General features: G+C 40.9%; 3 protein-coding genes across 3 annotated transcripts; 2 read left to right on the top strand and 1 right to left on the bottom strand.

Annotated features, from left to right (window-relative positions):
* Positions 1-2,905: 2,905 nt before the first annotated feature.
* On the bottom strand, positions 2,906-5,774 carry mrpl17 (mitochondrial ribosomal protein L17). The gene is made up of 4 exons (XM_085291557.1): positions 5,654-5,774; positions 5,359-5,550; positions 3,464-3,532; positions 2,906-3,357 (listed from the first exon to the last, which is right to left on the bottom strand). The coding sequence occupies exons 2-4, from the start codon at positions 5,530-5,532 to the stop codon at positions 3,103-3,105; spliced, it is 498 nt and encodes a 165-aa protein (XP_085147683.1). The 5' UTR covers positions 5,533-5,550; positions 5,654-5,774; the 3' UTR covers positions 2,906-3,102.
* A 7,069-nt stretch (positions 5,775-12,843) lies between these two features.
* On the top strand, positions 12,844-14,386 carry LOC146564084 (trypsin-1-like). Its single transcript, XM_085291556.1, has 6 exons — positions 12,844-12,922; positions 13,162-13,312; positions 13,431-13,681; positions 13,789-13,925; positions 14,100-14,201; positions 14,324-14,386. Exons 1-6 carry the CDS (start codon positions 12,883-12,885, stop codon positions 14,369-14,371), a joined length of 729 nt encoding a protein of 242 aa, XP_085147682.1. The 5' UTR covers positions 12,844-12,882; the 3' UTR covers positions 14,372-14,386.
* A 4,228-nt stretch (positions 14,387-18,614) lies between these two features.
* LOC146564083 (trypsin-2-like) lies at positions 18,615-20,261 on the top strand. Its single transcript, XM_085291555.1, has 6 exons — positions 18,615-18,699; positions 18,929-19,079; positions 19,196-19,446; positions 19,554-19,690; positions 19,865-19,966; positions 20,087-20,261. Exons 1-6 carry the CDS (start codon positions 18,660-18,662, stop codon positions 20,132-20,134), a joined length of 729 nt encoding a protein of 242 aa, XP_085147681.1. The 5' UTR covers positions 18,615-18,659; the 3' UTR covers positions 20,135-20,261.
* Positions 20,262-20,802: the final 541 nt, after the last annotated feature.

The following is a 20,802-nucleotide window of genomic DNA, read 5'->3' as shown; positions in this document are numbered from 1 at the left end:
GAGGCTTTGCCTGGCTTTGTGTTATATGGCTCCTGTGTTACGATCCAGTTAGGACAAGGGCACGTGTCCAAAGGAGTAAATCTAATATTTGTAAATCAAATTTAGAATCTGTTCTCATTACAAGTCCATTAAAGTAAAACACCACAGGGACAGACTCCAGCCTGCTCACAATCTGATGTAGGCTAGCCTAATTGTTTCGCAGTCACTGCCAATATCCTGTTTGGTGACCCCTGAAGTACAGAGCCACAACAAAATGCCAGTGTTTGAGTTTCAGGTAGAGACACAAGCTTTCATTATGACTAATGTAACAGTCTTCAGAGAAAAAAATGAAAAAATATAATGCTTGGTAATGAGCAGTGTGATATAAAGCAATGTTGCTTCCCAGCAAGAAGGTGCCTGGTTTAAAGCCAGGCTGGGGCCTTTTTTCTGTGGAGTTTGCATGTTAGAGTAACCGGTGAATCTAAACCGAGAATGAGTGGTTATCTGTCTCTATGTGTTAGCTCTGCAATAGACTGGCAGCCTGTCCAGCCCAGCTGTGATCCTGAATTGGATAAGAGGATGGATGAATTTGTTTTTTTCTTTAGTTTAAAAATACACAGCTATTGCTGGAGCCATGGCTAATGTTATTAGTTACACGTGTGCTTCCACACTGAGTCATTCACTGCTCCCTAGATGATAAACACTGTATACCAAAAGGTGCACTTTTATAGTCTAGTAAGCAATAAACTGACACATGAAGCACCGCTGTTATTGTTCCCAGAAAAAGTGACATGTGACACATTGTATTAGGGATTTGTCAGTATGAAGTAGTGTATATGCAAAGGCACTAATAACAGGATGGTGGAGGGAAGATGTAGGCCATTATTTTGTAAATTTAGGTCTTAGATGTGAGATTGGCTGCCACTTTATTAGGTACATTTTACTAGTTATCATTTTGGACCCTGTTTTGTCTTCAGAACTCCATTAATTTATTGTGACATGGATCTAACAAGGTGCTTGACACAATCCTGAGAGATTTGGTCCTTATTGACATAATATCACAGAGTTCCTGAAGAACCCAAAGATGCTCTGTTGGATTGAGGTCTGGTGACTGTTCAGGCAATTTGAGTGCAGTGAACTAATTTCTATTTTCAAGAAACCAGTTTGAGGAAATGCACTGTGATGCTAACCTGCTGGAAGCATCCACCAGCAGACGGGTACATCGTGCTCATAAAGGGTGAGCAACAATACTCAGATTGTGACATGTAAATTACACTGTTTGTGCCAAATTCTGACGTTCCCATCAAAATGTTGCAACAGAAATCAAGACCAGGAAATCTTTTGTTACTCATTTTTTTGTGAGTCTGTGCAAATTGTAGCCTTGGCTTCCTGTTTCTGACAGCAGTGCACCTAGTGTGAACTTCTGCTGCTATAGTCCATCTGCTTCAAGGTTCAACATGTTGTGCATTCAGAGTTGTTCTGATCATGGTGGTCCAGGAAAATCAGAGTAGATCAGCAGTTTCTGAAATACTGACCAGCCCATCTGCCATGAATGAATTGAGCTTCTGCCACAGATTATCTGATTAGATATTTGCAGCAGTGAGTCGCTGAACAGGTGTACCTAACAAGATGGGTAGTGATTGTACAGTTGTGCTTTATATAAATGAAATTTGAACATGTCCATAATTCCTTGTGTTAGTTCCGCTGTCGACTAATTTTATATATGACGTGTCTACCATTGTCTGTGCTGTTGCATGTCAATAGACGTGACTCAGGTGGCTGAATCACTACTTCAACCTTGTCTATACTGACATTAACTACAAGACTGGAAAACGATTAGTGAAGAGAACTTAGAGACAACGTACTGTCCAGAAGTCCTCCTTTAAACTGGAATTACACCAATTTGCACATGAAAGCAACCCTGTATAACCCTGCCACGTGTATTATATTTGAAGTTTAGAGACTTTTACATCATCACTGCAATCCTTATCCTGAAAAACATAAACTGCGCAAAAATAACAGATGTAGCAAAAAGTATATATATTAAAACTCATATATGTAAATTGCTAGTTTTAATTTGTTTTTTGTTAACACGCAACAGTCAACACTCTGAATTTTCTGGCAATTATTTAATTGTTCAGGCTTTACAGGGTTAAAACCAGTCATATGTAAATTACATTACTCACCTGGTTACAGTGCACTGTACTACTGGTAAACTGATTGCTGCTGTTCATGGGGTTACTTTAACATGCATCGCACACCTAAACAGTACTGCAGGACAAGCATACCCTAACGCTGCAGTGCCCATACCAAGCAGGACAATGAGCTCTGGCACACCGCAAAAAGTGCAACAGCTCAGGGGACTTGACAAAGAGTTCAAGGGGTTGACCCAGCCTCCAAACTCCCCAGATCCCAGTCCAATCGAACATCCGTGGAATGCGCCATTACAAATCCCATTCCACGGAGGCTCCACTGTGCAACCCACAGGACTCACAATCATCTACTGCCATTCACCACAGAACTCTCCCAGAGGTCCCATGCCCCAGCAGGTCAGAGCTATTTCGCCAGCTTGAGGAGAGCTGTGTAATGTAATTCAGGAGGTTTTAATGTTGTGGTTGATTGGTGTATATGTCACAAGGAGCGCTATGCATCCTGTAACGCCTTCAGAAAATTGATGACATGTCCAAAAATAATAGTAACATTGCTTGTGCTTGAAAAACAACAAATTTATAAGAGTCATGCTCTGTTATAAACAGGAGATATGGAATATGCAGTTGTAGAGTAGCACAATTTTGATCATTACTTTGACTCTTTTAAAATTATAACCACAATCACCACACAGGAAAAGCAGTTTATTTGTGAACCTATTTATGAATGCTCAACAGCATGAATCTGGATTCATTAACAATCAAAGGAAAACCAAACATTTCTTGCTTATCTTAAGAAAGAATATTTATTAATACACAATCAGAAATACTTTACAGAGCTGCGGCTTCTTTTGGTAAAGAACTGCATCAGTGTCTTTAAGCCACAGTCTGCAGAATATGCAAGTGGCTCTTCAGGAGCATTTCAGTACAGCACCATCACCCTTCAGCAATCTTTGATCCATCTCCATGGTGGCAACTACGGCTTTGTGTCTAACTGTTGTGCCCTGTCCTCTCTGTAGCCTTTGAGGAGCTGGTTGATAAGAGTCAGTTCATTTTCCTTTTTTGCAGGATAAAGGGGTGGGAAAGGGTTGCCTTTGTACTCCAGAACAGCCATCTTAGCTCTGTCCAGGTTCTGTCTGTTGGGGATGCGTGCCAGCCGTGTGTAGCTGTTTGAGTGGTTCTCAAACCGTGGAGCCAGGACCTTGAAGAGCTTTGGGACCAGATCCTTCTCCTGAAGAGAAGAAGCATACTTAAAATAAGCTTCACATCAACTGTTTTATATTCAGAGCTACACGGTTATTATCTTTACAAAGTGAAGAAGAGCTGCAGACACATACCGTCAGCCAAAAACTGGCCATTTTCATCGCCTTCTCATCAGTGTCTCCCTTTTTGGCATAGTCTACCAGCTAGAGGGAAAAAAGAAAAGATAAAAGAAAACATCGAAAGTCAGACGCATGTCAAAGAAAATGAATTAAAGACCTCTTTCAAAAAATATAAGGCTTTCAAACCTTGTTAAGAAGTTTGAACCATGTTTTTTTAATATGCTAGAAGACAAGTCATGAACAAATAAAACAAATTTAAAAAAACAAAACAAAAACAGCTACTATTGCAGCATGCTAATTAAAATGAAAATCACAAATTCAGGCAGTCAGGATTTCACACATATACCGAATATTAGGGCAGGGCTCATGTTATCTGCATGTCCTCGTTTTGTTTCAGTTAAGTGTGAGAATCTGCTGCTTTTTCTGTCATTTACAGTTGCGTGAGTTTCGTCATCTCATCCGTGTCTTACACTGATCCACGTGAAAACAGAGCAAAGAAGTGATGATTAATTTGACTTGACAACTTGTGATGTTGCCCTGAGAGAGGGGAAAAAACAAACCTTTCTTACAAGTGTTAATCTATTTAATTGTTATATTTGTATTAACATGTTTTGTTGATTCACTTTAATAGCTGAAACTTGCTAATTCTCAGTGTGGTACAGGCTCTGTATATTTTGTCAGGATCCTCTAAAACACTCAGTTTTACGTAGCGAGCAATTTTGTGAGTGCGGAGCCAAGGCGTGTGGCGAAGACCAATTTACATATTCACAGATGTCTGCATACTGAATAAGGCAAAGTTTTAGAGTTAGAACAATTTTAATGCAATAAAGGGTTATTTTTATATGAAAAACAACTTCTAAACAGGGATGAGCAAAACTATTTCAACTTCCTTCTAATAACACTCAGTAGGAGTCTACACAGTGCAGACATGCACACATATTAATATGCATAACCAGTTCCTATCAACTGAATAAGCAGCAAACTGCTCAGTGACATACTATATGCACAAATTTCCCACACAGGGGTTCTCCACCGCAATATGATGAAACTTGAGTGTGCTTCACACACACCTAAACCCAATTTAAACTACACACCAGGACTCAATATTCCAGTCAATATTCCACAGCACCAGTGATCCGCTACCTGCTCTTGCTGTGGAAGTATTTTTTATACTCTTTTTGTTATTCTGGGGGGTGGGTGGGGTATTCTCACAAATCATATCAAGACATTTGGAGCCAGAAAGAAGTGGAAAGGTAAAAGCTACAATCAGTTTTGGCAAAATGGCCAAGAAAGCTGCAGAAATTGCAGTCAAAACATAACATAGCAGTAAATATTTTAAGTAGCCAAGAAGTACTGTTTTGATAGTAGGTACAATAGTACAGAAATTACTTTTTTGCTTACAAAAAAGGTCACTTATTTAATATATAAATTACTTATAAAACTCCTTTAATATTGTCTATATACAGCCTATACGGCTCAGATCTCAGTCAGACGGTGCAGGCTTATGAATGAATGAATGTGTATTTTCACAATCTGCAGTGGAAACAATGAGCTGTGAAAACCAGCAAGCGTTCAATTCATTGATTGGTTGGAAGAACGTGTCTGTTTCAGCTGACCGGAGAGTGACCCGAGTGTTGCACTGGCCAATATGAACTGATTGATTAAAACGTTGTTTATATTAATTGTTATGTTAGTAACATTAGTGAGCTGCTGTGGGTGTAACAATCCTCTTAAGATGCGAGTCCACGTGTTTCTACCTAATAACTGTACTGGCCTTATTAGAAAGGCATCCCCGCAGATTAAACAATAATGTTATTAATAATTACTCATATTGAATTTGGCTAGTTAGAACTACTCAGATACTGTTAGATTTCACCGTTTCTAAGCATACTGGTTCCTCACATGGTCACCTTTTCGGCGTAGAAGCGGACTTCATCTGCTCGGGCCAGCGTGGTTTCTATCCTCTCGTGTCGGACCAGTCCTGTCAAAATGTTGCGCAGCATGTCGATCCTGGACCGCGGGCCCAAACCCATCCTCCGGGCCATCCGGCCGTGGGAGATCAACATTTGCAACGTGAGGCGCATTTTGTCGGATAGCTTCGCCTACGAGAGCCCGCGTCAGACAAAATAAAACTCAAAAAGCAAAGAAACGTTTAGAATATAATCTACCTAAACCACTGTTTATACACAAAATAGAGCAGGTTACCTAAATGTTAGAAATATTCCGGAGGTCACATATATCAACGATATATGTGCAAGAGTTGACATTGGTGGTACGTCGGCTAATACGTCCGACTGGGTTGCGAAATTGCGAGAAGATAGTTCCGCTTAACACCGCCGCTGCCTCACCTACAACTGGGGTCCTTTTTAAAAAAACACCTTCTCTATATGTTTTTGTTTGCTTGGTTAAAAAGCATTGTTATACTGTTGTTGCGTGTGTGCATGTAAACTGTGTAAACTGATGAATGTTACGAAACTATTCATATCTAGATAACTTTTAGGCATTGTTGTGCCTCCCACGACTCAAAAGGTTATGACCCAGTCTCAAAATTTCGACTTATTCCTGTTTCAAAATTGCTGAACTTTTTTCAGATGCCACCCCAAAAAGGTTGTTTCAGCGGTAAAAAGTTTTTTTTAAATGATAAACTATCAGAGCATTATTAACCCAAGAGTTTGCAGGCTGATTTTAAAAGGGTTAGCTGGACTGAACTAGACCCATTCACCACTGAGTCAAGACAGAAGTACAGATACACCTGAAAGGGCTGTATCTGAGTGTTGTGTGGTATAGATGTATAATAGAAGGTTTTGACAATGACAACTACTTAATAATAGTAGTTTGCTTTAAAGAGGAACAAATATTGTTCTTTGTATAGAAGAATTATTTTGAAATGTACAGGTTTTTGTATCACATATTTTCCTGTTTGAAAGGCATAAGAACCAATAAATGATGTGACTGATTGACACGAGAAGGAGTTACTGACCAGTCTATGCTTTCAACAGATGCTAATATGAAAGCTTTGACATAGTAATGAATAAACCTCCCAAAACATGACTCGTGGATTTAATAGGACCGATGGGAATTTGGAGAATTTCTGTCACAAAAATACAGATTGAATCCATGCATCCATTTTCTTTTGCTTATCCTTTTAAGGGTCAGGGAGCAAAGTTTGCTGGTATGCATAACCAGCAGCATACATTAAATAGGTGATAGTGGTTTATGTTAAAGAAATGGTCCTGGTCTCTGTGCATTACTTTGATATAAATGACAGGGTTTTTTTTGTCAGTACATCCATAACCCCCAAAGGCACAACACTCTGAGAGCAAGGTAAGCAACCGATATTTGAATGAGTTTCAAATCTATCTAGCTATGAAACTATATGTATGAAACTTTTACAGCCATACCTTCTATATAGGATGCAAGCACAGCAAAATGTACTTTGTAATCACTAACCTTGACTTGGCTGTAGCCTGTTGCACTCCAGATGGCCATGTTCACAACAGCAGTTGCAGAATGTTTCCTAACATATATATATATATATATATATATATATATATATATATATATATATATATATATATATATATATATATAGAGCTTCCTGTGTTTCATCACTCTTGACATGCTTCATAGCATTCAAGAATGGACTATTCAACATGCACAGCAAACGGAGCATGTTCATTGGTTCATGGACCTCCCTGAACTAATGGCATTTATTGCAATTGTCATCTTGCGGGGGGTTTACAGGGTTCCATCGGTAAATGACTGCTGGTCAGCAAACCTGGGAAACCCACAGATAATTGGAACTATGGCACGAAACCGCTTCCAAGACATCATGCAACACCTACGCTTTGATGACAAGTCCACCCGCAGTGATCGAGCAAAGACTGATAAGTTCGCTGCAATTTCCAGTGTGTGGGGATCATTTGTCACCAACTGCATCACGTGCTACAACCCTGGTCTACATATCACCGTTGATGAACAGCTTTTCCCATCAAAGACTCGGTGCTGTTTCCTGCAGTATATTGCAAGTAAACCGGACAAGTTTGGGATCAAGTTTTGGGTGGCCTGCGACCTAAAATCCAAGTACATTTGCAATGTCTTCCCATATCTTGGCAAGGACCCCAATCGTCCCACTGGGGAGAGACTTTCTGAAAATGTAGTAATGAGGCTGATGGAACCATTCCTAGACAAGGGCAAAAATGTTACCACGGACAATTTCTTCACATCGCTTTCACTTGCGCAAAAACTTCTTGGACGGAAAACCACCATCCTCGGCACAGTCAACAAGATTCGCAGGGAAATTCCTCAATCCACTAGACAGACAGATCGCAATGAATTCACCACTCAGGTATGTTGCAGGTCTTTTGTGGTTCTATGTTTATGTGTTTCATTGTGTGTAAAAGGGCTATGGAAATAACAATTTATCTTATTTCTTAGGTGTTTTCAACCTCTGCTGCCACGCTGACGGCGTATGTGGCCAAACGGAAGAAGACAGTCCATATTCTTAGCAGCATGCACAGCGTGGTTCAGACTGATAACACCACCAAAAGGAAGCCAAACACTGTCACCCTTTACAACAAAACAAAGTGTGGCGTGGATGTGATGGACCAGATGGTTCGGGAGTACACTGTCCGCAAAGGAACACGGCGCTGGCCAGTCGCCGTGTTTTATAACATGATTGACATGGCAGCACTGAATGCACATGTGCTGTATCAAGCATGCACCGGGACGAAGGAAAGACGGGTGGACTTCCTGGTGGAGCTTGCAAGGGAGTTGGCTCGCTCTCATGTAGCTGCGAAGAAGGCAAGAAAAGATCAGTTGCTTCGGACACAACCCTCCACACCGAGCCCTGGAAAAAGGGCCACGTGTCAGGTCAAACACAGATGCAAAAAAAAATCAGGCCACTGTGCGATGTGTTCACTGCTACAGGTACACATGTGGTAAATGCAGACGACAGATACCGTGGCAGTGCCAGGATTGTGAGTGATTGCTGAAAATGTTGAAATGTACTCACTCACTTTTTATCATTATTTGTAAATATGTGTACAAATGGTTGGTTTTTTGTACTGTTTTCATCAATAAATGTCAGCAACAAAGGACATACAAAGGACATGTGTTGATTTCTCCCTAAGATGGCAAACTGAAACACTCCACTCCCCCACCCCCTCAATCACTCACCCCCACTCCCCTCCCTCCAGAATTCCTAGGTAACGACCTAATATACATATGAATGACTAGCCAATTTAGCTTCCACTTCCAGCATTTGACTGCTCTCCGGCTTTTAAAGGTAGAACGGTAGAAGCCTGGAAATCCCAGTGTTATGTAATTGCAAGGCAGAGCAATATTCAGTTAATTAACTTTCTTCTTGACTAAAGATGATTATCAAAATTATTGCTTAGAATTAAATATTATAAATGAGCTATTTATTTGACAGCATAAATGTAAATATTAAAATGAAAAAAGATATTAATAAGATGTGAAAATAAAGAACTGCATCCTGCTTTATGTGGAATTCCCAAAGTTACTTTGGTATAGGTTAAAATACATTAAAGTATCCCTACTTTTAAAAAAATGTAACAGCTGGAATTAGTCATGATAAATATTAATGACTTTTTTTTTAGTAGCTTTTACATTGACACAGAAAAAAATGTAAGAATTCTAATAAACAGTCTGAGGATTAGACATACATTTAGCATTTAGTATGCGGGACTCTTTAAAATCTAACAATAATTGAAATGTAGATAATTGCAGGACTGCAGGATTGTTAATTGTCACACAGCAGTTGGAAATCAGCAGCAAACCTCTGTATTACTGATACATTGATTATTCAAATCTAAATTTCTGAATTTCTGAATGGGTCTGATTAATTTGAGTCATCCATTATGCTGCAATCATTTTTGCTATAAGAATAGTTACATGTTGTCCTATTTGATTTCTCACTGCTGCATATTTCTTTTATGGTTGAGTTCTGAACTCGGCCTTGGTGTTATGTGAACAATCCATATGTTGCAGCCATACGGGGTTAGATTTAGAAGCCTTACAAGTCTGGAATGGACCACCTGCGTCTGGTTTTCACCTCACTATCAATTTGTGTATTTTAGTTGACTGGCTATCACAGGATAAAGACTGAAGTGAAGTAAAAGGATACAATTTCAGCCATGAAATCTCTGGTTTTCATTTTGCTAATTGAAGTTGCTTGCAAGTGCAGACAGTGTCTTGTGCACTGTGCATGTTTCTATAGTGCAAGAAATGAATTATTATTTCTGTGTCAACAGATGATGATGATGGGTATGAGTGTGAGCCCTACTCCCAGCCCCAATCAAGCGTCTTCTGTGGTTGCTCCTTGGTCAATGAGAACTGATACAACTGATGGGAAAAATGAACAGAAAATCAAAATCTCTTTTTATCAGCTTCTTTGTCTGTCTTTTGCATGGAGTTGTGTATGGGAGATCATCATACTGGAGCCACTGAGGGTAATGAGGAGTTTGTTAGTGTTTTCCATATAATCCAACAAGCCTTCTGTGACAGTTTGGCACTTGTGAATGACATCAGGCTGCTCAAGCTCAGCTGCCATAGTCAACCAGTATGTGCAGCCTGTGGCTCTGCCCGCTGGCTGTGCCTCTTCTGGGACCACTTGCAAAGTCTCTATTATCCCCAATGTTCTTTTGTATTTGCTGCAGCTGCTGACAGGCTGCGGTGTGCAGAAATTCCCTTCCTGTCTGAAGATTACTGTCACATTACATACCCCAATGTAGTTGACTACACCGTATTCTGTAAAGGATACCTGGATGAAGGCAGGCTCCTGCCAGATATGTTTCTACTTTTCTGACAACATACGTTCAAACTGGACCAACCACTTTTTTTTATTTCTTTAAAGTGCTGAGGGCTGAGCATTGCATTGCAAAAGTTCAGAGTTCAAGTATCAATATTCACTGCATGTAAGTCCAAGTTTTTCTCTCAAGGTCACTCTGGAGGTGCTGATTTCTGCAAAGTTGTGCTGCAAGATGTATATTGGGGATATAGAAAAGCTGAGAAAAGCTATCCTACACCAAGGCATCATGTTAGTGCTTCCAAACACCCCATCCTGACTGATGCTGTTCAGTTTCTATGTCTGTGTTATGATTGAGTGGTGTTACGTTCCCCTGAGGGGTCTAGGCGGTGAGGGGGGAGTAACAAAAAGTGTCCAGGTCAGAAAAAGGAGTCAAGGAGGCAAAAGGGTTAAATCAAAGAGTTTTATTAAAGTAGCTCAACTAAAAGAGACGGACAAGCCGCTATCACCATTTAAGAAAACAAACAAAACTCAGGCGTGGTCAATAAAGTAAAACGTAAGCCAAAAAGAAAGAGAGCAGCTCACTAGCTGCAAACCACAATAACACAGCTCACTAGCTGTAACCACTCACAAACACACTCAGCTCACTAGCTGTAACCACACTCATGGCACTCAGGCCCAGAACTCACCTTTCCCTGGGCTTAAATACTTTTAATTACTGATGTGAGTCAGCTGTGTAACAGGGAAAGGTGGCACCTCAGGCAGAAGAGGTGGTGGGACACGCCCACACAGGCACCTTCAGGAGGAGGCCCTGCTAGGGCCGTAACACCCCCTCCCATAAATGCAAACCCATGGTTTGTCAAATTACCATAACCAAAAATGAGTCCATAACCGTTTCATGACGAATTTTGCAGGCTTTCCACCTACCAAACCCCATAACAACGGTTAGGCATTTCCTGCGGAAACTGCCAATCCCATCTCAGTGGGTTCACAACATTGCCAGAGAGTGGCCCCAGACCCTCGAAACAGTGTCCCATGGGATAGCCAGGGCTTCGAACCATCACGTGTGGAGAACCCAGCAGGCAGCTAGCAGGCTTCACTGAAACACAGACATGACTGTTAGCAAGGGGTGCAGGTCTGAATGGTGGTTTTAAACATGAACCGGAGAAAGGGTCAACCAGCGGCAGCTCAGGGTTAGTTGGCCTCGTACACTGATTACGGGGTGCTACTGAGCAACTGTGCTCCAGGTTTAGCCTTTTAGTAGGCCTGGCAGGCTTGTCAGTTTGAGAGCCACGACTGACTTTACTCAAAACAGGCCCCTTTCGTGTTGAGTGGGCTTTCTGTTTGAGTGCCAGTCTGACACAATTGGCAACCACATGGCCAGGCTTGTGACAGAAAAAACACAGTTTGGGCCTAGGTCTTAACACCATAACTGCATTTTCCATCTTAGCTGGCCCACTTTTACCTGTCCAGGCTGCGCTATAGTGCAGAGGGATATCCTGTCCTACCGCACTTGCTTTATGAGTCAGCTTAAACTCGTCTGCCAGGGTGGCAGCTTGCTGTAGAGATGTAACCCTCTGTTCACTTAAATAAAGGGCCACTCAGGCCCAGAGCTCACCTTTCCCTTGGCTTAAATACTTTTAATTACTGATGTGAGTCAGATGTGTAACAGGGAAAGGTGGCACCTCAGGCAGAAGAGGTGGTGGGACACGCCCACACAGGCACCTTCAGGAGGAGGCCCTGCTAGGGCCGTAACAAGTGGCTGCACAACACAAAGGCCATGCATTAACTGTGTATAAATTGGACTGGTTCTTATATAGCACTTTTCTACTCTATTTGAGCACAACTTGCCTCATTCACCTATTCACACAAGCATGCATCAGAGAGATATTTAGTGGGGATTGAACCCCCAACCTTCCGGTTAGTAGGTGACCTGCTCTGCTGCCTATATTTTTCAGCATTTATATCTCACATATAATTCTCCCTTTTCAAATAAAATCAAATCACAGCACTTGCTCTATCACAACTTTATATGCATGTCCTATGTTTTATGAATAAAACAAAGCACATCATTTCTTTCTTGGGGCAGAGGCAAACCTTTCATATCTGAATTTAGTTTCCAGATTACAAGGCTGACGTGTAACTGGAGACGTGGTATGTACCTTTACAGTGTGACCAGAAAAACAAACCAAACTCCCATTTCCGTCAGCTAACAGTTAAATTAATCAAATTTATACCAAAATAAAATTTGCGTAATTTAATTTGGTCTTAAGAGTTGCTTTATAGAATATTGCACAGGATTAATGTCAGAACATTACACATAAATGAAATGATTTGTTTTGCTGTGACTGTTTTAACGATGCATTAGGGAAAGAGTTTCTAACAAGTTGTTTGGTTTATATTAACAATTTGTATACATATATTACAGATATGAAACATAAGTCAGTACAGATAATAGAGAAGCAAAAACTGTCTACATCACACATTGCATTATGACTTTCCTTGTTTGCTAAAAATTAAGCCATCTCTATGCAAATAGCGAGGCCAGTTTCAAAGACAGAGATTGGTTCCTCAATGACCAATAGGAACTCCCCAGCTCCCTCCCTGTGTATATAAATCAGAGCTCCAGGTGAAGTTCTCTCATCTGTAGGATCACTCAGCAACCATGAGGTCTCTGGTCTTTGTTCTGCTCATTGGAGCTGCTTGTGAGTGTTTGTGAGAAGTTTTAAGGCTTCTTCTCTGCTAACAGTTGGTTGGCTTTCTTCCCAGATCGCACCATTAATCATCATAGCTTTATTATCTCAAAGTGGAAAATTAATTATGTTTCTGTATGCACTCAAATAGGTTTGATTTATGCATTTGACTGGAAATCAAACAGCATAGATGTTTCACTCCTGATGTAAAAGTGTAGGAGTAAACAGTTTGTTTACACTTGTGTTTTCAGTTGCCCTGGATGACGACAAGATCGTCGGAGGGTTTGAGTGCACACCTTACTCTGAGCCCCATCAGGTGTCTCTGAACTCTGGCTACCACTTCTGTGGTGGCTCCCTGATCAATCAGAACTGGATTGTGTCTGCTGCTCACTGCTACAAATCGTAAGTATATTTCTATAAGATCTATAAGATTACAGGTCTGATTTTCAGACCAAAGTTGTGCAAAATAAATTTTTATTGGAAGTTTTATACTAATTTCCTGTTTTTCAAATGTTTTCAGTCGTATCCAGGTGCGTCTGGGAGAGCACGACATTTCGGTCAATGAGGGAACTGAGCAGTTCATCGACTCCTCCCGTGTCATCCGCCATCCACAGTATGATTCCTGGAATATTGACAATGACATCATGCTGATCCAGCTGAGCCAGCCTGCCTCCCTCAACAGTTATGTGCAGCCTGTGGCTCTGCCCAGGAGCTGTGCTCCTGCTGGCACCATGTGCAGGGTCTCTGGATGGGGCAACACCATGAGCTCTAGTGAGTAACTTCTGCACGTTAGCAGTTTAAAGTTAAAAATGTTTCATGACATTTGGTTCCATCAGCATGAATCGTTGTTCATCCATACGCTGTTTCAAACATTGCAGCTGCTGATCAGGACAGGCTGCAGTGCCTGAACATCCCCATCCTGTCCTACAGTGACTGTAATAACTCCTACCCTGGCATGATCACTGACTCCATGTTCTGCGCTGGATACCTGGAGGGAGGCAAGGACTCTTGCCAGGTATGTAATAAGTCAAACCTGCAACTGTCCCCTTCTCGAATAGTAAAGCTTTCTTAAAATGCCACAAGAGTGGACGTATCCCACAATGACAACAACACATTTAATTTATATTTAATTAGATTTAAATAATTATTTCTTGACATCCATCTTTGTTTTCTTTACTTTTATTTTCAGGGTGACTCTGGTGGTCCTGTTGTGTGCAACGGTGAGCTGCAGGGTATTGTGTCCTGGGGCTATGGATGTGCTGAGAGGGACCACCCCGGTGTCTATACCAAGGTAAAACTATATGCTTTCTTTAATTTAAACAGTTATGTCATATTCAATTCACATTGTGTGGCTTCAGTTAAACTTCATCATCCTGTCTACATTAACAAATCTCAATCTGTCTCCATTCACAGGTCTGCATCTTCAACGACTGGATTCAGCAAACCATGGCCAGCTATTAAGTCTGATCCTTCGATCACCACTCTGCTTGGCTGCATTTTTTTTAACCAGTTTAACTCTGCTCTTCTGTAGAGTTCTGAATAACATGCAGTCAACTAAATCAATAAAATCACACAAACTGAGTACTGTTTTTTCATTTGTTTTACAATATATACATTTGATCAATAAAGAACTAACATAGACATGATAGCCAACAGCTATTTAAGATGTAGCAGACAGTCATTCACAGTATTGTACATATAAATGTAAGGCACACACAGAACATTATACACCTTGACCTTCATTAGTTTTACCTGATTATCTGCAAATTGTTTGACAAAAAAAAAAGAAGATAAATCAGTGCCAGAGATGCCAGCAGGATCAACAAACTAATCCGCAAGGCTGGAAGCATCATTGGTCAGAATTTGGAGGTCTTTGAGTCAGTGAGGGACAGGCGGACACTGAACAAACTGGCCTCCATCATGGAAAACCCATTCCACTCACTCCATTTCACACTTCTGAGGTGGCAGATCTCCTTCTCCATCAGACTGATTCAACCTCACTGCCATAAAGAACACTTTGGGAAATTATTCCTACCGTTCTCTGTAAAGCTGTATAACAACTCTTTACTCTGTGACAGGTGAACACACCTGCCAGGCATAAGGTCCCAAACATATTTTGTATGTTTTGTTGTATTTTAATCTGATTACTTCTAAGTAATCAGAATAAAATTAATCTGATTACTTAGAAGCTTTTTAATTTATTAGTCTCGATGAATCGCATTTAATTGCTCAAGAAAATTTGCCCCAGAGTCTGAAGACAATGAAGAGAGGTGGAGGCTCTTTGCCTTTGCTGGCTCCTTTGTGCTGGCATCTTTACACTGTTCCTGCAGCAGGACCTCAAGGCTGGTCCAAACCTCTTCTTGCTCTCCCCTTGCAAGACACTTTAAATCCTTAAAGCCTGGGTCAAGCACAGTAGCTATCTTGAGCCACTGATGGTTGAGTGTAGTTACACGTTGGGATAGGTCCTTTGTGAAGGCAGTCTTAAATTTCACCAAGTAGTTTGAGTCATCATCAGAGGCCTCCATGGTGTGATGCAGATGGCAGAAAGCAGTTAAAACTACTAAACCTAAGACATATGTCTCACCTCCAAGAAGCTCAGTCACAAACCTGTAGTAGACAGTTCAAGAAAGTAATTATTCATCTACACAGTAACTGTCAACTATAGAGCTTTTTGAAGAAACACTAACAAAGTTAAAAAATAGCTTTATTTGGCTGCAAGGACAGTCACCAGCTTTTGGAGTTTTACCAGCTCTGATGGAGTTAAAATGACTAACTTGTGCTTTTTTTTGTCTAAAGCAGCGAGACAGCCTCTTGATTCTTTAGTAGACAAGAAACCATATCCAGCGTTGAATTCCATCATGTGGAAACATCCTGTATGAGTGGCTCTTTGTGTTGCCCCAGTCTTGTTTGCTGCTGGTGCAGTTCCTCCATATTAGCAGGGCTGTCTGTAATGCATCTAATTTTGCTTGCTTTTCAAGCTGTTGAATTTTACTTGAAATAGTCGTTCAGCACAGCAGTTGAAAAGTTGGATCACCTGACACTAACTGTAGCACATTGTCTAACCCCCTATCTTCTACCACCAATAGTGGTCTACAGTCCAGAGCAATCCATTTTGCAAGAGTAAGTTTGTCTGATGTTGACTTACTAATTTTGCCCTGAAGTCAGTCTTGATGCATTCTCAATCATCCAGGAAAGTAAATTGCCATCTTACAATGCTGTGATTGCAGCCATTCCCCAACTCTCTGTGAATGGTACTCATGGCCATTGATCAGTGGGTTTTGGTCAGTGGTTGTTGACCAATGGTCATGAGAATTTGCATAATTATGATGAAGGAACTGACCTCCCAGCTCATAGTTCCCTCAGTGGGCTGGTTTCAGTCATTATGCAAATGTAGTGTTTATAAGATTGGGGAAACCTGCAGTCAGCTGAGACGGAAGAAGTCACTCGGATGAGTGACGAAACGTTTCTCCCACAAAACGCTACGTCCAGATGAAAAGAATCAACTTTTGGAGATCAGAAGTCAGTCATTTCATCAAGTTTGGGCTGCCGACACCTTTTTTGGTACTCGGACTGAGACTCATAGTGCTAACAGCTCCAACAGTTTCGGTCCTTGCTGTTTTGTATTTAGATGGTACCCTAAGGTTGAAGTGCTTCGGTGGTATGCAAACTCCTTTTTACACAGTTTGCACAAACCCATGCTTTTATCAAGGCTTCTGTCAGGTAGTCCTTTCAAAATGAACTTTGCCTTTGATCAGTCCTAGCAACAGGCTTTCTTCTGATTGTTGCTCTGATGTGAGCATCAGTTTAATCTATACCAGGAAATTGTGCATTAACAAAAGTTCCCCTTTGCTTGGAATGCAAAAGCTGTGTCCAAATTCAGAGGCTGCATCCTCCTGAGGCCGATTACGTCACACAGCGACATGACAAAGGCTGCCCAAATTCGAAGACTCCTCCAAATGCGGCTGACAAATGCGTCCTTTATTTCCCCAGATTTGAAGGATGGATTGGGTGTATCCTTCGTGGCTCAGCCTATCCCAGAATTCATAGCACGGCACAGCTAATTCCAATTTTCAACAATGGCAGCAGCAACTTAGATTTAATACTACTCTTATTACTCTTATAAACTTTTAAGATATTATCAGGCGAGGATGTAGCTGTGTAAACTTCAAATATCTGTGGGATTTATCAAGATATCACACATTTGCAAAAGTGCTCCAACGTTTTCAGAGACGTCTGTTACCCACCAACTTGAGGCAATCAGGGAAAGAGACACAGGTGGGTAAAACAAGCAGCAGGGTCAACAGAATCAATTTAGGCGCACGAGGGACGCAAAACTGAACACAACACACACAGGACAAGAAACTATCAAAATAAAACAGGAACCTAAGACTGAGACTGACACTGAGACACATCGACGTAACAGGCAAAAGACAAAACTGACAAAACACAAGAGATATCACATAAATGTAAACACAGGAGGGCCAGAAAAACTCTAGAACAAAAAAATATGATGAATACAAAATCAGAATGAAAACCGCCACAGGACAACCACTTCCTCCACTCCTAAATGGCCTGTATTTGTATAGCGCTTTACTTAGTCCCGATAGACCCCAAAGCACTTTACACTACATTCAGTCATCCACACACACAGGTGATGGCAAGCTACATTGTAGCCACAGCTGCCCTGGGACGCACTGACAGAGGGGAGGCTGCTGGACACTGGCGCCACCGGGGCCTCTGACCACCACCAGGCAACGGGTGAAGTGTCTTGCCCAGCGACCGAGACTGTCGGAGCCGGGGCTTGAACCAGCAACCTTCTGATAACAAGACGAACTGCCAACTCTTGAGCCACGATCGCCCCCTTCACAGATTTACTGTAAGAAATCCTACTTTAGGTAAGAAGGTTTTTAATTTGCTGCTCACAGCACTTCAATGTCCAGTGTGAATTTAGTTTTCAAGTGCTGTGAAACACACAGATGTGAGATAGTGCGTTCCAGATATCTAAATATAGAGATTATATTTACCTTTGTCGAAGTCTGACCAGAGACACACTAATTTCAAACAATAGGGGCTGACTTATTAGTCTATTGTTTTATGAAAATATACATTTAAATTTGTATTTTATGAGAGCTTATGCATGAAAATGGTTGCATATACAAAGTAATCCTTTGAAAGAGTTCTGTTGGAGATATTAAAACCACTAGGATTTGTTATTATATCATGCTCCACTGTCAGTGCATAAAAGTCTGGGCATAGGGAAAAAGTGACCCTTAAGTGCTTATTGAAGTGAAACAGTTCAGGTCTGCGAGGCTACAGAAACAACCACAAAAAACTATTTAAGAAATAAAATAATCCTATTTTCAAACATTCCTATGAAATTTTCCTCATTTGCTAAAAAGAAAGCCATCCCTTTTCACTATTCTGCTCATTACTGTCATCAAATATTGGCAGGATTGAAATTAACTTTTCCCAGTATTACAAAAAAAATTGTAATAAGTTACTAGCAATTAAAATATAGATTAATACAATGATACAAAAGAGTAATCTATTTATGTGCATGATTTATATCAAGATATTTCTAAAAAAATAAGCCATCTCTATTCAAACAAATCACCAACCCCAACGAGCCACACAAGAGATTGGCTCTTTGCTGACCAATAGGAGTGCTCAGAGAGCTGGGCAGCTCTCCTGTGGATATAAATGAGAGCTCCAGGTGAAGTCCTCTCATCTCCAGAATCACTCAGCAACCATGAGGTCTCTGATCTTTGTTCTGCTCATTGGAGCTGCTTGTGAGTGTGAAGTTTTATCTGAGCAGATTGTCTTCCTCTCTGACTGGCAGATGTTTTTCTTATTAGACTAAAACTTCATCCAACATAACTTTAGCTGCTCATGGCTGCAGCTTCACAATGATTCTAATCAAATACAATGTACTTTGGGCTGGAAATCAAACAGCATAGATGTTTCACTCCTGATGTAAAAGTGTAGGAGTAAACAGTTTGTTTACACTTGTGTTTTCAGTTGCCCTGGATGACGACAAGATCGTCGGAGGGTTTGAGTGCACACCTTACTCTGAGCCCCATCAGGTGTCTCTGAACTCTGGCTACCACTTCTGTGGTGGCTCCCTGATCAATCAGAACTGGGTTGTGTCTGCTGCTCACTGCTACGAGTCGTAAGTATATTTCAGTAAGATTTTAAATCTTATTTAAGGGAGTGATCCACAATTAATATTTGTTGGTAGTTTCTGAGTGTTTGAATCTATTCTTTCTGTTTTTCAAATGTTTTCAGTCGTATCCAGGTGCGTCTGGGAGAGCACGACATTTCGGTCAATGAGGGAACTGAGCAGTTCATCGACTCCTCCCGTGTCATCCGCCATCCACAGTATGATTCCTGGAATATTGACAATGACATCATGCTGATCCAGCTGAGCCAGCCTGCCTCCCTCAACAGTTATGTGCAGCCTGTGGCTCTGCCCAGGAGCTGTGCTCCTGCTGGCACCATGTGCACAGTTTCTGGATGGGGCAACACCATGAGCTCTAGTGAGTAACTTCTGCACGTTAGCAGTTTAAAGTTAAAAATGTTTCATGACATTTGGTTCCATCAGCATGAATCGTTGTTCATCCATACTCTGTTTCAAACATTGCAGCTGCTGATCGGGACAGGCTGCAGTGCCTGAACATCCCCATCCTGTCCTACAGTGACTGTAATAACTCCTACCCTGGCATGATCACTGACTCCATGTTCTGCGCTGGATACCTGGAGGGAGGCAAGGACTCTTGCCAGGTATGTAATAAGTCAAACCTGCAACTGTCCCCTTCTCGAATAGTAAAGCTTTCTTAAAATGCCACAAGAGTGGACGTATCCCACAATGACAACAACACATTTAATTTATATTTAATTAGATTTAAATAATTATTTCTTGACATCCATCTTTGTTTTCTTTACTTTTATTTTCAGGGTGACTCTGGTGGTCCTGTTGTGTGCAACGGTGAGCTGCAGGGTATTGTGTCCTGGGGCTATGGATGTGCTGAGAGGGACCACCCCGGTGTCTATACCAAGGTAAAGCTAAATAATTTCTTGAATGTAAACAGCTATCTTAAACTAAGTTCTCATTGTAGAACGTTCATCATCCCATCATCCTCTTTTCAATAACAAACCTTGATCTGTTTCCATTCACAGGTCTGCATCTTCAATGACTGGATTCAGCAAACCATGGCCAGCTATTAAGTCTGATCCTTCAACTTCTTTCCGACTCTGCTGCAATTCTTCTATCATTTTAACTCCATTGTTGTTGTCGAGTTCTAAACAACTTGCAGTCAGAAGCCACCTAAATCAATAAAGTTATTCACCTTGACTTCCATTTTTTGCCTTCTGTTTTCCTACAAAACTGTTTTTTGATATTTAAAATAGTAAAACAAACATTTTACAATCATATCCTGGAATTTAGGAAGTAGGAGAAAGGCAGTTACTTTGTACATAAATCATCTGAACTGCTGAAATCTTCTCTCTACTTCAATTTGCCACTGCTGCTGCTGTTTAGAAAGGGATTGATACATGCCCAATAATCTGGGACTGGTAATAACAAATTACATATTTATATATTGTTTGCTATACAACAGTCTATGTATCCTTAAATAGAATTTTGAGCTAATTTTGATCAGTGACTGTCTCTGAGTTTTTTTATTTGGTAAGTTCATGTAATCTGCTTCAAACCTTTTCTGTGGACATAAGTACGACTGAATCTGAGGCCATCTGGATATAGGGTGGGCTCCTTTTAAGGGTCTTTTTACTCCTTTCTAACATGCAATGGCAATTGATTGGCAGAGCCTGTTACCACTGTCGCAAGACATCATCATCAGTCACTCTTATGGTGTAACTTTACACGTGGCCAGAGT

The sequence above is a fragment of the Mchenga conophoros genome, linkage group LG11, assembly GCF_057382185.1.
Source record: "Mchenga conophoros isolate Kocher_MC1m ecotype Shallow Benthic linkage group LG11, M_conophoros_male_GT1.1, whole genome shotgun sequence".
Lineage (NCBI taxonomy): Eukaryota > Metazoa > Chordata > Actinopteri > Cichliformes > Cichlidae > Mchenga > Mchenga conophoros.
Note: the sequence above shows the minus strand (reverse complement) of the source record. Positions and strands in the feature narration are given on the sequence as shown.